The 17,499-nt window shown below is 28.2% G+C and overlaps 1 protein-coding gene across 1 annotated transcript in view; it reads left to right on the top strand.

Moving 5' to 3' along the window:
* LOC129945244 (protein couch potato) overlaps positions 1–15,007 on the top strand; it is a 232,329-nt gene extending 217,322 nt beyond the window's left edge. Inside the window, exon 11 of the mRNA XM_056054905.1 lies at positions 5,364–15,007. Coding sequence (XP_055910880.1) covers positions 5,364–5,437 — 74 coding nt within the window. The 3' untranslated portion in view covers positions 5,438–15,007. The remainder of the gene's footprint in view (positions 1–5,363) is intronic.
* Positions 15,008–17,499: the final 2,492 nt, after the last annotated feature.

The following is a 17,499-nucleotide window of genomic DNA, read 5'->3' as shown; positions in this document are numbered from 1 at the left end:
TCCTATTCAAGCCACTAGAAGATAGTGATCGCCGTTGACGGCATTATAATCGAAAAAGTACGGACCGATGACACCTGCAGCCCAAAATCCGTACCAAATAGTTACTTTTTATGGCTAAAGACTTAAATTAAAATAAATAAATAAGGTGGCACAACAGTCCGTTGAGAACTAGGGCCTAGTGATTTACGACTCTCAACCATACTTCTATGCGTGTAATTTTGTCAGGAATGGAGGGGACCAACAGTTTTTAGCCGACTCCGAACAGCTAATTTGAGAATTTATCAATTCCTCGCAAGAGGCAGTACCCGTGAAAAAAAAAACTTTAGATGCCACAGGTAGGATCAAACCCATGACCTCTAGCATGACAGTGCAACGCACTAACTATCATACAAGATCAAATTACGGAGCAAAATTCGCCATATTGTGGTCCGTTGCAGGCCAAGTTCTTGTAAACAGTTCCGACGCGAATTTGACTGATGTACATTTTGATGAGCCGTGATGTTTTTGGTAGATCTAGCGTTTTGTTGTTGGCTGGTTGTTCACAGAGCCGATGGACTTATTTAGTGACTGATTGAACGAAGATATTTTGACACAGTGTAACAGCAACAAAATGGCCGTCACGAGCTGTCAAAATTACCCAGTCCCTGGAAAAAAAAAAACAATACCTTCAGCGATAATATTACATAAATGTTATTTTGTATGTTAAAAACATTTTTGACAACAAAACCTTAAATATTGCTTATTCGAATTGATAATGTGTCAGATCAATCAGTTCGTAGTTGCAAGTTGGTATAACTGACTCACCTGTCATTTTAACTGTCACAATATTAATTTTATGTCTGCTATTTTCAAATTGTATCATTAAAAAATTGAACTATGCTTTCGCATCAATTAAAATGTTAACTCTTTCTTTTTGGCTCAAAAAAAATTGTTTAATTTCCAGACGTTAAAATGCGTGTGTTTGAAGTAGCTTTGATTTTAAAACCGAAATATAAGTTACCAAAATCTAATTCCTGGTGTTGTGATTTCCAGCCTTTTAATTTTCTTTATAGAAATTATTATGAAAATGAAATAAGGCCAATAAAAGGTGATGTGAAATAATAGTGCTGAGTATGGAAAGCGGTTTTCGAGGCTTTCATTCTTAGACGTTGGTACTTGATGGCTGTGTTCGTAGCGTAGTGTCTAACATTTAAAACACTATGACGCCACTCAAGATGAACTTTGATTTTTCGACAGAATTAGTTTCCAATTAATTTCATCTAATTTTTATTAATTTGACTACTTGCGTCTGTTTTCCAATCAGCTGAAGTACTTTTGTCATTATTTGTTGTGTAAATATTTTTCGATTTCTTATAAGTCGTCTTTTAGCTTTTGTGTCAACTCCGTATGAATTATTGCACCACTACATATCAAGTATCTTGTTAAGTCCACCAAAAAAGATAATAATACACAATTTAAATGTATCGACTATAGTACCATCTATTGCAAGTGGAAAACCATTTCATTCAGACAATAATCTACGAAAGAACCCCTCTCTTTTAATTCTTATTTCATTTAGATTAAATATCAAATATGAAAAATATGAAAACAAATTAAATATGAGTAATTTTTGGTATTTTTTTCATATACATATACGCTTTTTAATATTTCTCATTTTATAATGTTAAAATTAGTTCTGGTTAGAATTACGCTAAGTTTTTTAAACTAAGACTAATTTAATCTAACTCCGAACAATTTTCTTACTGAAGTTTATTACATATCAAAAAACACGAACGACGTGGCATTGCATATACAAACCTTTTGATATCTCAATTTAAAGAACATCATATGAATGAATAAACCATTTAAATTATAATACAATGTATCGAAAAAAAAAAGTTACTAAAGTATTGTTACTCTTTTACCAATAAAAAACATCTCATTCATTATGCGTGTTTTAATAAATAATAATAAGAAAAAAATCCATAGTCCCTGCATAGCTTCTTTCATTAAGCACTTAAAATAATTTTCCTCAGCTTTCACTTTTTCGACCCTTTTCCAATCCCAAATCAAAAAAAAAATAATGAAAAATATCTTATTTAGGGAACTATCTACCTTACCTATCTACAAATATAAAACGACCTCTTCTATACCTTAACCTGATATAGAAACACAAGAAGATTAACCTGTCGGCTATTATGATTTTAGTATAATTGAAAAGGGTTAACCTTTTTTTTGCTGCTACCTTTATTATTGGAAAGTAAAAATAAACCTTAATAGCAACCAATAGATAGTATAGCCATTAGAAAGTGTGATAAGTCTTGTTAGCATGTACTTATAAATAAAGAAACAAAAGTGCAATTTTCTGTATTGAAGTTTTAAAGACGGACAGAAATATAAACACATTAAAAACAGGGATTTCCAATAAGAAGTTTCATTTTGCATGTTTGGCAATAGATGTTGTTAGGAAAAATGTTATTAACAATAGAAAACAAAATCAGCCAAATGCTTAAGATCTTAAACCGATAGTATACCTTTTAGACAATTCACTTGGGTTTAAAAAAAATCGAAATGTGTTAAATCACAAGATATCGGTGAATTGTGAATGCAGACTTTTTCGAGCAATATAACTTTCTTACAAAATTTAGATTGTTTTATTAGTTGTGTGCTATGAAAAGCTGCGTCTTGTTAATGGCAGATGTCGTCCACATAAATGTATTCAAATTTTTGCCATAAATCATTAAAAATAAAAGCTCTTCATCTCGATCCATTATCATCGTAACAGCTACACTACCTTCATTTTTGCTATTCCAAGTCCAAAAACCGCACCATACAGTGAGATGTTGGGGATTGAGAAGATTTTAAATAATCATACTTAAATTTTCCGATGCCTAAATGCGTCAATTCCATTACTGAACGTAGCATTCGAGCTGATTTTTCGATGAAAACACGGATTATTTTTGATGAAAAGATTCTATACACGTTGCTGATAATTCACCGGTCTGATATTATGCGAAAACTGAATTTTAAGATCCTTTAATGTCGGTTTATTGTCGTTTATGGAAATTTTGATTCCAAAAATTGGTGAGAAATCGACTAATCCGTGTTTTTGTAAAAACTACAGGTTTTAGCCTACGACGGTAATATTCTCAGTTGTTCTTGAACTACCACTTTGGTTTTTACATTAATTCCTAGGACTTTCTTACAAAAAACACTTAAATGAGGCTGCTGTGTGGAGACTTTTTGGAGTAAGTGTTCCGATTGTATTTTTTCATCGATTTCACTACCGCTGACCTAAAACATACTTCACAACGGTCAATAAGTGCTTCAATTTTTCGAACTATAAATGCAAAATTTCCACCATCTCTGTTGTGAATTTTAAAAATTCAAAGCGTCATTGAAGCAGGTAGTCCTTTGTTTCAAAAGAAAATTGACAGCTGTAGGCCCTTATTTTTGACATTTTTTTTAAAACAGTTTTTTCGATATATCTCAAGCAGACTTGTAAAAGAATTAATTCTTTTTTGACTTCGATAAAAAGATTAAATTCATTAAATTCCCCTACAGTTTGGGTCTTAAAATTAGGCATCACCAATTACATTGATCTTAAGAAGACTGTTATCATTTGTATTATTTGAATTAATTTGAAGTCTTTGCATTCTTTTGAAGCCTTTGCTTTCACTTGATCAATCAGTTGATTGCATTCAAATGATTAGGGAATAAATTATTGGTGATTGCCTTCATCTTATTACTTATTGAAATAAAATGATGCAAAGAGAAAATTATTAGTTGCATAGGAAAACTTATTTATAAACTTCCCATAGGAAGTTATTGTAATGTGGTCCGATTTTTCAAATTGAAAATTTTGACATTTCTCGACGTTTCAAGATCCCTAGATTTGAAATAAACGATTTTTAGAAAGATGTCTGTGCGTGCGTGTGTACGTACATTCGTACGTACGTACGTTCGCGACGGTTTTTTCGTCGTCCATAGCTCAAGAACCAGAAGAGATAATGATTTCAAATAAATTTGGTTATACAGATAATAACGCAGAAAGATGCAGAAAGGGCTCTCAAAAAAATTGCGTGGGTGGTTTTTTTACCATAGCAGTTTGAAAAAATGGTGAAAATTTTGGTTAACTCTAAATATCTTGCGAACCAAAAACGCTGGAGATTTGAATTCAATTTTATATAATATATTGTAATTTGATATCAAAGAAGTATATTTTTTTGAAAAAATCCATTTAACGTTTTTTTTGTAAATCAAAAAAAAAATGAAAACAAATTTGTCATCTCCAAAATGTTACGACTAAAATATGATTTCATCTCCAAAAAAATTGTGTGCAACGGAGAACAATGTTTTGACATCTGATAAAATTTTGAGAAAAATCGAATTGACAGTTTTTTTTCATAAAAAATAAAAATTAAAAAAAAACATTACTCAAAGTTGGTAAAAATTGAATATCGATTCAAATATCTTTTCAAAAGCTTGAAATTCAGGCTTCAAAATAATTTTATCTTATAAGAAATATTGTTTTCAACATTCTGAAAAATGTTGAGAAAAATCGAATTGACAGTTTTTTTTACAAAATATAAAAACCTAAAAAAAATTAATAAAAGTTCGTAAAAATTTATTTTCGACTCAAATATCTTTTCCAAACTTTAAAATATTGGCTTTTACTTTCACCTTTCACAAAATATTTTTTTTAACATTCAGTAAAATTTTGAAAAAAATCGAATTGACAGTTTTTGTACAAAAAAATAAAAACCTAAAAAAAATAGTACGCAAATTTGGTAAAAATTGATACGAGTACATATAGACAAACTTTTAAGCAAGACATACAGACCGGATGGGAAGTTATCAGTGTGGGTCGCATCCCAGCCTCTTTTTTATTATTGATCCGGTCGTATTAGGTTTAGGGTGATATTATAAAGCTCATAGCTTCCTCAATAAATTGAATATTTAATTCTGAAGAATTTTTCAAATCGGACTAGAAGTTCCTGAAATTAGCGCGTTCAAACAAACAAACAAACTCTTCAGCTTTATAATATTAGTATAGATGATACACTAGGGCGTTTACGAAACGTCTTTGTTATAATTTGTAAGTAAAATACTTCCTCAAGTATTTCTAAAATTATTTTTATACATAAGAAAAGTTTTGAATTGAAACTTTATGTTATCCTTTTAAAAAATTTTTGTATTATACTTTGTTTTTAACAAATGTTTGTTAATAAAACAAAAAGAATTGGGTAAAGATTAAACAAAAAAGAAGAAGGGGTACATACCACGGCTTGTCTAACTTTATTTTGTGTTAATTTTAAACTAAGGAAAAATCATCACAAATATAATTTTAACCTCTTTTTATCCTTTTTATTTTCATCTCACAGAGGAGCGGGTATGGAATCAAGGCATGATTTACTCAGTAAAAAGGCAGAACGTGAGCTTCATCATCAATTTTTAATGGCAGCACCAACTTGACCCGTTTCAACGTCGTCAAATACATCAACAACAGCAATATTTCCAGGAGCGGCGGGACCAGGAGGAGGATTGTACTCTTATTTACTACCAACAGCATCACATGTTGCGGCATAGCATATTTGTTTCCCAACTTAAAAGCAGACAAATCTGAATTTAATTTTTCTATAATTTTTTTTTCTAACTATGCGCGCAAAAATATACATAAATATTTATGTATAATCAACAAAAAACAATTAATTCATAATAATACAACAAATTCATCAGCGGCTATAGCAGACATTTCATGCATAGGAAAAGGATAACTGCTTACAAAAATTAAATTCAAAGAAATTTAATACAAAAATAAAACCTATTCAGCTTAAGTTTAAAAATTTAATTTTGAAACGAAACCAAGATCTACACATAAAATTATTATTATTAAAAAAACAAAATGTTTAAACAAAAAAGAAAGAAATTTAAAATAATAAATTGCATAGTTCTTATGACTGTGAATATTATTGTGAAAAATATAATTAAATAATATATATATATATTATTATAAATATTAGGATATTAGAAAAAAAATAATAACGCTAATATTTAATCTAACAAAACAAAATGAAAAAGGAACAAATTAAGAATCCTAAAAAAATTATCTTACAGGAACTTTTTCTAGAATTTATAATAATTTACAAGTGACGTTAGTGCAATTCAGCTTTTAATTTTATAAGTTTAAAACATTAAATTTTCTTAAAATACAACATTTTGACCAAAATTTATATAAGTATACATCAATATATATTTTTCTTTTAAATTTCTTATACTCACTTGAGCTGAATAAGTCAATTGGAACAAAAACAAAAAAACATTCTATTCTCTGTGCATTTGTTAATCAATCGGCATAATTTATTTAAATTCAGCTCAATTAATTATTTTTTGTTTAATTTACTTTCATTTATATACTTCATAGGCTGAATTGTAGTTTTTAAAACATTTGTTTTTATTTTGTAACAAAACTATTTGATATATACAAGAATATATATATATATATTTAAAGAAAATATTTAAATAAAATATATATAAATATAGCTTAACCGAATGTGCCCTTTACATAGCTCTCTTTCTAGATTTATAAAAATACAAAAATTTAAATTAAAAAAAAAATAAAACAAAAAATAAATTAATAAATAAATAAAATAAGAAACAAAAAAAGATTAGGTTAAAACTTGTATAATTTCTATATAATCGTATAAAGTTTCTTGTAAAATGTCAAACAGAAAAAAGAAAAACAAAAACAAAAAATTCTGGATAAACAACGATAAATTTTTGTTTTCTTTTGCAGATTTATTAAATTACAAAGAAGTTAATTATTATAAGAAATTATAAAAAAAATAATATTATATAGAATAATGCAACGCAGAATAGGAAATAAATTTAACAAAATTAAATTTTACCAAAAAAAAAAAATAAAAGAATAACAGTGAATGAAAGTTAAAGAAGAACTTAAGGGTTTCACATTTATTATTATCAAACATAAAGTTTAAAAGAAAAAATTAAGCATTGTAATAATTTTAAGCAAACAAAAAACTATAATTTTCATGCTTAAGTGAAAAATTAAAATGTAATTCTATTCCTGGCTTTTAAAATAGAAATTATTATAAAAATTTAAACAAAACAAAAATAGTTAAAAATGCTTAATAGGAACAAAAACTATTTTCCTCCTCTTGATCGAACAACTAAAAAAACTGTTTTCCGCCCACAGTAAAAATTATAAAAAATATATAAAATGGCAAATGACAAACTAAAAAACAAAAACAAAAAACTATAACTAAAACAACTTATACTGATAAAAAGTATATTCTAAAATGACAAAAACAAAAAAACAATGAAACATCTTAAAAGCAACCACACTTAATGCAAGAACAATCAATTTTGTACTTGGAAAAACAAACAAACAAACAAACAAACAAACTAAAAGCAAAGAGAAACTGAAACCCAAAAAACAAGAAATAAAAAAATGAATTACATCATTTACATATCATATTTCGTAGAAATTTGTGGACAGAAACAGAGAGAAAACATAAATATATACATATTATTATATCTAGGTATACAAAACAAAAAACAGTTATGTTTTATTTAAAACATATTTAAAAACAAAACAAAAAAAAAACTACTTGAAGCGAATAAAAACATTAGAATTATTATAAAAGTTATGTTTTAAGAAAAAAAAAAATGTTTTAAGTTGTGTTATGTTTTAGAAAGGCTCGTCATGTGGGATGTAAGTCAAAATAAGGGATTTGAAGACTCTAGAATCCTTTAAAAAATGTATTTAAAAATACTTAAAAATTATTAAAGTTCCAACCTCATTCTCATTTTTACAACACTGGCATCACTTTTTTTAAATAAAAATTAGCTGTGAAAAGTTTTCAATGGCACTACATATGTCACTTTGCTGTCACTTTTATTTCTATTCATATCCTAATCGAAATACGTTTTTGAATTAGAAATTCGAAGGCTTTAGAAATATTTTGTACACTTTAAAATGTCCTGAATCAGAAAAAAAGCCCTGTATCCTTTGTTTCTCAAAAAAAACTTAAAAATTATTAAAGGTTCGAGCTCATTCCAATTTGATTTAATAATCTTGTTCTTTTTCTAGTTGATAAAACTTTACAACACTGGCATCACTTTTTTTTAAATAAAAACTGTCTGTGAAAAGTTTTCAATGGCACTACATATGTCACTTTGCTGTCACTTTTATTTCTATTCATATCTTAATCGAAATACGTGGATAAAATAACATTCGTTTTTTTGAATTAGAAATTCGAAGGCTTTAAAATGTTCTCAATCAGAAAAAAAGACCTGTATCCTTTTTTACTCAAAAAAAACTTAAAAATTATTAAAGGATCGACCTCATTCCAATTTGATTTAATAATCTTGTTCTTTTTCTAGTTGATAAAACTTTACAACACTGGCATCACTTTTTTTAAATTAAAATTGTTTAGGAAAAGTTTTTAATGGCACTACATATGTCACTTTTCTGTCACTTTTATTTCTAATCATATCCTAATCAAACTACGTGGATAAAAACAAAAAAAAAAGAATTTTTTGTTAATAATTTAATAAGTAATCCAGTAATTAATGGAAAATTGACAGGTGTGATTAATAGAATCTGACAGGTGTGAAAAGATCAAGTGTAAATTTCCACAAAAGAAGGCATTTTGAGTTTTATTTTATTTCTTTTACTTGACTTCAACTTGATCAGCAAATTAAAAAATAAATGGAAAATTGACAGATGTCATTTTATGGAATCTTACATGGCGTTTTTCTTTTTTAGGTCAGAGCTGAGCACTGAGCAGAGTCTGAGCAAACAGAGTAGAGTAGGTAGAGTTCGGAGCACAGTATGCTCAGAGTTCTCGGCTTTAATTATGAAATAACTTGAGCACTAAACTGTCATGGTTTGAAATGTCGTCTGTTTGAAGGCGTTCAAAATTTTCTTCCATCAAATTAATTAAATAAACAGTCATAGCGTTGGTATATTTGACGCCTGAAATAAGTTTGATTCATAAAAATGCTATATGCAATTAGTTTTTTCTAGATTATCATTCCTTCTGCTCTTAGCGAGCAGCCTCTTCCACCATTTTATTGTTTTGACGATGATTGTTTTTAATTCCCAGGCTTTCAAACATCAAATTGTTTGTGTTCAGCATTTTACTCCGTTTACTCTGTTATTTCATTCTGAGCTCACAGAGCGCGCTCTGGACATGTTCAGAACTAAAAAAGAAACACGAATTTGAAGATCTGAACGATCAGAGCTCAAAAAGAAACACAATTATTTTTTGACAGTTCGAGCTCTGCTCTGAACTAAAAAAGAAAAATGCCAACAGATGCAGAGAGATTGAGTGACATCTTCCACAAAGTAGACATTTTGATTTTTAATCTATTTTTTCAAATTGACCTCAACTTGGTCTGCAAATTAAAATATTTACGAAAAAAATGACAGATGCCATTTTATGAAAACTGATAGATTAGAACATGTGTCACTTTTCACAAAGTAGACAAAAAGACTTTCAATGTAAGTCTTCAAATTACATTTCCCTTAAAAGGTCTTTCGTTGCGAGGTTTTGAAAATATTCAAAGAATTCACAGAAAAAAGCCGTTGTATTTCTGGTCAATCAGAGTTTTTGAAACCCATTTTTTCATTACATACCACAGAAATGTCTTTCTTTCATATAACATAATTTATTATTCATCCTTATATCATCTGTAATTTTTTTTTTTTAATTTAAACAAAATTACATATATTTTACTTTTTAAGTCATAGCAATTACCAAAGCTGTCCTTATAATATACATATATTATTTTTTTGTATAGTTTTAATTTATAACTTTAAAATATTTAATACCAAAGGCATGATTTAAATTTAATCCAAAGTTTTCATTGAAATATTATCTTATCTTATTTTTTAATTATAAGTACATAATATATCTTTTTACAAACAAAAATTATTGGATCTTAAAATTTATTTTCATTCCTTATTTATTTATGGTAAATTAATAATTAAATTTTTCAATTTTAAGTAATTTAAATGAAAATTTATTTATATATTATATATTCCGTCCAAGAGATATAAGAAAATAAAAAAAAGCAAACAAAAATTGTTTAAATCATTTCCCTAGTTAATAATGAATTAGAATACAAAGTTTATTATCAAATATTTATATGCATTGCAGAGGATCTTTGGTTTGATTTTAATCATGTTTATTTTTTTTTTGAAAAATTAATTATTTGAAAATCATTCAACAAAGCTATAAGATCTCCTAATTTCAACAAAATAAAATACTAATGCATATCATTCAATGCGCCTTTTTTATTTCTTTTTTTTAGAAATTAAGTGTAAAAATAAAATATATACATAGAAATAAATATAGTTAAGAGTAATGTCCGTGTAAGCAATCTCTACTCTAGATATAATATTGACAAGTCGTAATTTAGGAGTCGAAAGCTTTGTTAGAATGTTCGTTCAAAATTATTGTTTCGAAAATATCTTTTGATGTGTTTTGAACACACAAAATATCAAAAACTTAATACCTATGACATTAAAATATGTTTTGGTTTATTAAAAGATTCTATTTACAAAAAAATCAAAATTTCCCTAAAAAGCTGCAATGCATAAGTATTGAACTCATAAAAAGTAGTATTTCAAATCATACAGACCTTTGTTGTTTGAAAAAAAAACTTTCGACATAGACATGAAAGTTAAAATGTTGCGTGTGAACGAACCTTTAACTACATTAAATGGAAAAATACTTTACTTTAAAAACACAGACAGAAAGCATTAAAAGACAAAACTTAGTTGTTAAACAAAAAATATAAAACTACAAAATTTGTACATTAAATTAGAAACAAATTTAAAAATAACACAAAAATTAAACATAAAATATATGCTGGAATAAAATTATACAAAATTAATATAATAAACAGCATTTAATATGGGAACATTCATAAAATCTTAACATATCAAATTTTCAAAATAAATGAAAATAAAAACGGAAATTCAAAAATAAAATATCTTTGAAATAGTTTTTTTTTTTTTTAAATATATGAAATGAAAACATAGCGAAGCAAAAAACCAAATATAATTTAGTTCTAGACAAATTATTAAATAAACAGAATGGTTACATTGAAAAAAGACAAAAATAAATTAAAGAATATACATAAATTAACAACAAAAATAGGGAAATAAATTTAATAGCTTAACCATTTACAAGAAAGAAAAAAATTAACAAAAAATAAAAACAAACATGATATTTATTAATTTAATTTTTATTTTTCAATTTAATCTACATGATTATTTTTTATAGTATTTATATTTACATAGTTTTTTTTTTGTAATAAGAATAACAATTTAAAAAAAAATAATATTTTCTTGTTTTGTTAATAATTTTATTTTAATTTTTATTGAACAAAAATAATGTAATTAATCTTATACTAATTAAATGGAATTTTTTAAATTCGTTCGTATTGAATTTTACCTCTAGATTTTATGTTATTTAATTTAAAATTGTTTTATTTTATTTTTTTTGTGGTAGTATATAATAACTTTATCATAAATTAATAAAATTTTCTTCTTTAAATAAATAGTTTTGTATTTTATTTTCATTTCAATTGATTTTTGTTTTCTTTGCTTAAATTGTTCCTTGCCACTTGTAATTCAAGGAATAGTTGGAGGACAATGCATGTTTTTGTCTTATTTAAACAAATTATTCAAAGTCCGATTTTATTTAAAAGGTTTTTTTAGATTATTGCTCGAGATCCAGTGATTATGAATACTCTTATAATGAGTGATAGTATATGACAGAGAATCAGTTAAATTACATGCTATTGAACTCGCTTCTAAGTAGCGAGTCAGTAGAAGGCTAGTTTATAAACTGATAACTTCTTGTCAATTGACTTTAAGAACGTTGCCATGCTTAGGGCGTTCGCCGTTCATGTAATGTCAGAAATTCAGTAATTTTATTCAATCGATTTCGGTCGATTTAATGATAATGAACTAATGCCTCATAAGCCCTTTATTAGCATGATTAAAACTTTTAACAAGATTGATTTTTTGTCAATAAATAAAAGTTAGCACTAAAAATCATTCACGTTTGATAAAAAGGCTAAAAATTTCGACTGTCAATTCTACGAAGCTATTAGCTTCAAACTCAACTCTACTTCCTCAGATATCATAGATCCAAGCTGGTTAACTAACAATCAAGGCTTTGATCTTTTATTCATGGGGAATTGAATGATTTTTAAAAACTTGTAATACAATCTATATTGACAAGCCTAGAGGTTTGGCTATTAAATTCACACAAACATTTATATGAACACATTTATATCTTCTGTCATCTACATAAATTTCATTTATACGAGTTTAAAATTGGAATAAATAATTACTAGAAGATTATGGTACATTACCAAATACAAACTAAACTTAGTAATGCTATTAACCACCCACAAGGAACAAATATTGAACTACAGTTGTTAAACTAACCTTTAGTGATCGATCTTGTGGTCATACATACGGAATGACACAGTTAAGGGCTTTTCACACGACCAATGACACTTGCCAATTGTACTTAAACGAGTCTCGATTCATTTAATATTGATTGTTCGTAGGACTATCAATCTTACCCACAATTTAAATTGACACATTGCTGAGAATAAAACACATTTTTCAGTTTCTTCATTTCAACTTGACAGAACTATGATAGTTTGATGGGTACATAAATGTTCATGTCTTATTTGTATCAGAAATGGAACAGAATCTATCCTAATATTTGTCAGGCTGGTAAAAGAATGCAATCTTTTGGGAATGCAATCTTTTATGACTTCAATTTCACCTAAAGATTGGGACTTCAAATTTTGCAGTCACCAATCCTTTGAACTTAATATGCAATCATTAGACTGCAATCAATTGATTGCATTCATTTGAGATTTCATGCATTCTTTGCATTCACTTGAATTCCTTGCATTCTTTTGAAGTCTTTTCATTCGCTTGAAGTCTTTGCATTCACTTGAAGTCTTCGAATTCTAAAGTGAAATTTCAATACACAAAATATTATAAGGTGATCCATACACCTCGCACACTAATTTCGAGTGTCAGACACGAAAAGATTGAAATCAAAATTTCAGAGTGCGAACAATGCAAAGACTTCAAGTGAATGCAAGGACTTCAAGTAAATGCAAAGATTGTATAAAGTCTCAAATAATTACCATTAATTGATTGCATTCAAATGATTGAAGAAATAACGTTAACAGTCCTTTTAAGATTGAATGATTAGATATTGTTAAATTTGAATTCCCCACCTTAAAGTTCATTAAATGAATGCAATCTTTACATTGAAAACATCACATTCCCTAAAGGTTTTTCAAGTCTGATGTAAATCTTGATTGACTAATTACAGAATCTTGATTTTAGGCCAAGGATAACCATCATCTTTTACCAAAAGCAACACAAAAGATTATACATACCTTCTTAGACATTCTTCATTTTTTGAACTTTAGTTGAATAACCGATGAGTTAAGTTAGTATGAAATAATGTTTGGTTTTATCTCAGGACTTTATTTAATTTATTTGTTGTATGAGAATTTTGTATATTTTGTTTTTAATTTAAAACTAAAATTTTAAACATAATTTTTTATATATAAAACCAAGAAACGAATTTTAAATTAGAAATACCAAAAGAAAAATATGAATTAAAAGTAAATATGCGTAAACTCTTTAAAAAAATATCTTAAAACCCCTATTTCAGATGAGAATAAATTTAAGTTATTTACTAATAAACAAAAAAAGTAAAAAATGTAAAATGAATTTGCATGTTAAATGTAAGTAGTGCAATTGAATATAATATGAAATAAAACAAATATTAAAAATAATCTTACTACTAAAACTTATCTTATCTACAAATTAAAAAAGGTAAACAAATAAATATTTTATAACCAAGATAATTGGAGAAATTAAAATAAGAGAGAAAAATTAGGAGTAGGAACAATTTAAAAAATAAAAAAAAAACAATTAAGTATAAAAAAGGTGAAGAAAAAATTCAAAACATATCAAACTCGTGCCCGATTTAACTTATAACGAAAACAAAAAAAAATATAAATCATATTATAAAAAAAAAACAAACAAAAATATTTAAACAACTGATATTTAAAAGTAAAAGTAACAACTTAATGAAACATTATTTAACAAAAAATCTTTTAAAAACTTAAATTAAAATCATATTTACAAAAAAGTATAAAATTATATTAACAAAAAAAAAATATATTTATATTTTAAACAAATTTTTTGTTTTATAATATTATTTATACATACAGAAACAAAAAATACCTTTATATACTAATTTCAATATAATGGTGAAAATAAACTTACATTAAAACATTTGAACATCAAAAAACAAAAAACAAAAACAACAATGATTAAATTCAAATGGAAAATATAATAACTAAACAAACAAAATATTGTATTTTAGCCTTGTTCTTACATAAAAAGTAATAATTAATTAATTATTACAGAAACAAAATAAAAATGAAAAACAAAAATATTATTAAAAAATATCTTACATACATAAAAATAAAAATGGAAATATACATTTATTAATCGGAAATACTCTTTTAGGCAGATCAGATTTTTAATTAAAGGGGAAACAAACAAAAAACAAAAACAAAAATAAAGCAATTTTTTTCCCTTAGACAAATAGTAATAACGACCAGTCTTTGAAATGCTATTATTTACCAAGTTTTTTATAAAATGTGAATTATATAAAAAAAAAGCAACAACTGATTTAATCCAACAAATTTGAATTAAAAGGAAATAATAATTATTGTAATAACAGCAACAATAATACAACAGAAATTGAAATATTTGTTGTACGAAAGAGAGATATGACGTTGATATCAAAGATAAATTAAAAAAAAAAGAATAAATTAAATAAAATTAATTATTATAATTATTATATAAAAACAAAAAAATAAGAAATGATTAAATAAATGAAATTTTAAAATTGTTTTGTGTAATTGTACATAATATTTGTTTTATTATATTTTTTTTTATAATTTACAGGCACTCAAGGGGTTATTAGTACCCTTTATATGTTTATATTTAAACACGAGCGTTAGGAAAATTGGGAAGGATTTAAAAGGAGATACCGGTGCACATTAGTCTCAAAGTTCTGAACATCAAAATGGGAAGGAAAAACAGAGTTGGCCAAAGCATTCCACATCCTCGATGTGCGATTTAAGAAAGAATCTCTGTACTTGACAGTACGCCCGAAATTGAGCTCAAGGGTAAACTGATGAGCATTCCTTGAAGTCCGAGTATTACGGCTGAATTGTTTCAGGGGTGGAATGCAACTGGCTAGTTCAACGGAACATTGTTTGTAAAAATATCGATAAAACAACGAAACATTGCAGCGGTGTTCTAGAGATGTAAATGTTTCGATTATAGGTCTATCACCTATCATTTTTAAAGCCTTTTTTGTATTCTGTCCAAGAGATTAAAACTTGTTTTAGGGGCAACTGCCCAAATATGCGAATTATATTCAAGCTTTGGAAGGATGAAGGCTTTGCAAATTACAGCCAGATCAGAAGGGGTGACAAATTTTTTGCACCGTTGTTGGAGAAATCCTAAGCACCTGGCAGCATTTTTGGCAATATCAAATATATGATCGTTTCATAAAAGGTGATCTGTGATACACATACCAAGTACTGGCAGTTGATTAGTTTCTTGGATGCAAGTGCCACTCATAGATAGTGGCATCGGGGGTATGTTACGGCTTAACGACAGGAGACAGCATTGAGTTTTCGAAGCATTAAATTCTACACGGTTTTTGATTCCCCATTGTACAATGCTGTCAAGATCAGAATTTAATGAGCTTATCATACGCTGTCGTTTAAGTTCCACGTCCGAAGGACAAGGATGTGAATCTATAAACGAGAATGAGAAGCTGAGAGTACTGTCGTCAGCGAAACAGGTTAATGGATTAGAAGTGGCAGACATAAGATCATTTATGAATATAAGAAAGAGAGTCGGAGACAAAACGGAGCCCTGGGGAACACCAGCATTTATTTTATGAATTTCAGACTTGTAACCATCCAATATGACTTGTATTGAACGGTTAGAAAGGTAATTTCTAATCCAAGGAAGAAGAGATTCATCAATACCAAAAGCACGTATTTTCGATAAGAGATCTTGGTGCCAAACTCTATTAAATGCTTTTGAAATATCAAGTGCAATAATCTTAGGTTAGGTTAGGTTATAGTGGCTGTCAAAGATGGAAACGGACACACTTAGGCCAGTTTAATGGCCCATTGTGATTCCATATGAATCTTGAGGCTTCCTCCTAAGCTCAATGGAACCAGTTAGAGTCCCTTACGAAACGTGAGAAGCTGATTATACCGATATGATTTAGATCGTTTAGATCGTTAAATAAGAATTCTCCTAGGTAATTCTTGCGTTTTCGAGCTAGAGCAGGGCATGTGCAGAGAAGATGAAGAACCGTTTCTTCCTCTTCCTCTTCCTCTTCCTCTTCCTCTTCCTCTTCCTCTTCCTCGTCCATACAGTTTCTGCAAAAGTCATTTAAGAATACGCCTAGTCTCGTGGAGTGCTTTCTATTAGACAGTGTCCGGTTATGACACCTATTATCGAGCTTATATGCGATCTGCTTAGAGAGAGCAAGCACCTTGAACGTTTTAAATCCAGTGTTGGCCATATGTTTTTTGTGGCTTGACACGTGGTGATGTTGTTCCACCTGGTGCCTGCCCTCCTCGCAGCGTCTTGCATTAGTAGCAGTTTACAAGTAGCGATTGGTATGCCAGTACTTGCCAAACGTGGTAGGATGGGCTGTACTGTACCGTTCCTGGCGAGTTCATCTGCCTTACAGTTACCTGGAATGTTTCTATGGCCCGGCACCCAGCAAAGGTGAATATTAAACTGTTGCGCCATCTCCATTAGAGATGATCGACAGTTATGGACTGTTATAAAGCAATAATCTTACTTTCTCCAAAACGATGTAAAGATTTGTTCCACTGTTCGGTAAGATCACCAGTAGACCTATTGCTACGAAAATCATACTGTTCGTCATTAAGTAGCTTCCGTTCTTCGAGATATTTCTTGAGCTGATAATTAAGAAGCGTTTCCATGACCTTGGAAAGAAGGGACGTAAGTGCTATTGGACGATAGTTTGAGGGAGAGGAAGATTCACCTTTTTAGAGACAGATTGGACAAATGCTAATTTCCATCCGCTTGGAAAGAGACCTGTAGAGTAGGAAAGATGAAAAAGTTTACGCAGTGGTTTTTCCAGCGATGAAGAACACCTTTTCAGAACAATTGGGGAGATACTTTCCGGGCCAGCGGATTTGTGTATGTCAAGGTCTTTCAGTACTCTTGTAACTGTACGAGTGCTAAAGAAGATTCATCCCATAGAATCATTTACGCTCTCAAGAACAGGAGGACTCATGACACTTTCCGGTAGCGTTGAATTAACAGCAAACTGTGCTGCAAACAAATTGGATTTATCA

The sequence above is a fragment of the Eupeodes corollae genome, chromosome 1 (assembly GCF_945859685.1).
Source record: "Eupeodes corollae chromosome 1, idEupCoro1.1, whole genome shotgun sequence".
Classification (NCBI taxonomy): Eukaryota; Metazoa; Arthropoda; class Insecta; order Diptera; family Syrphidae; genus Eupeodes; species Eupeodes corollae.
The sequence above is the reverse complement of the archived record's forward strand: the minus strand, read 5'-3'. Positions and strand labels throughout refer to the sequence as shown.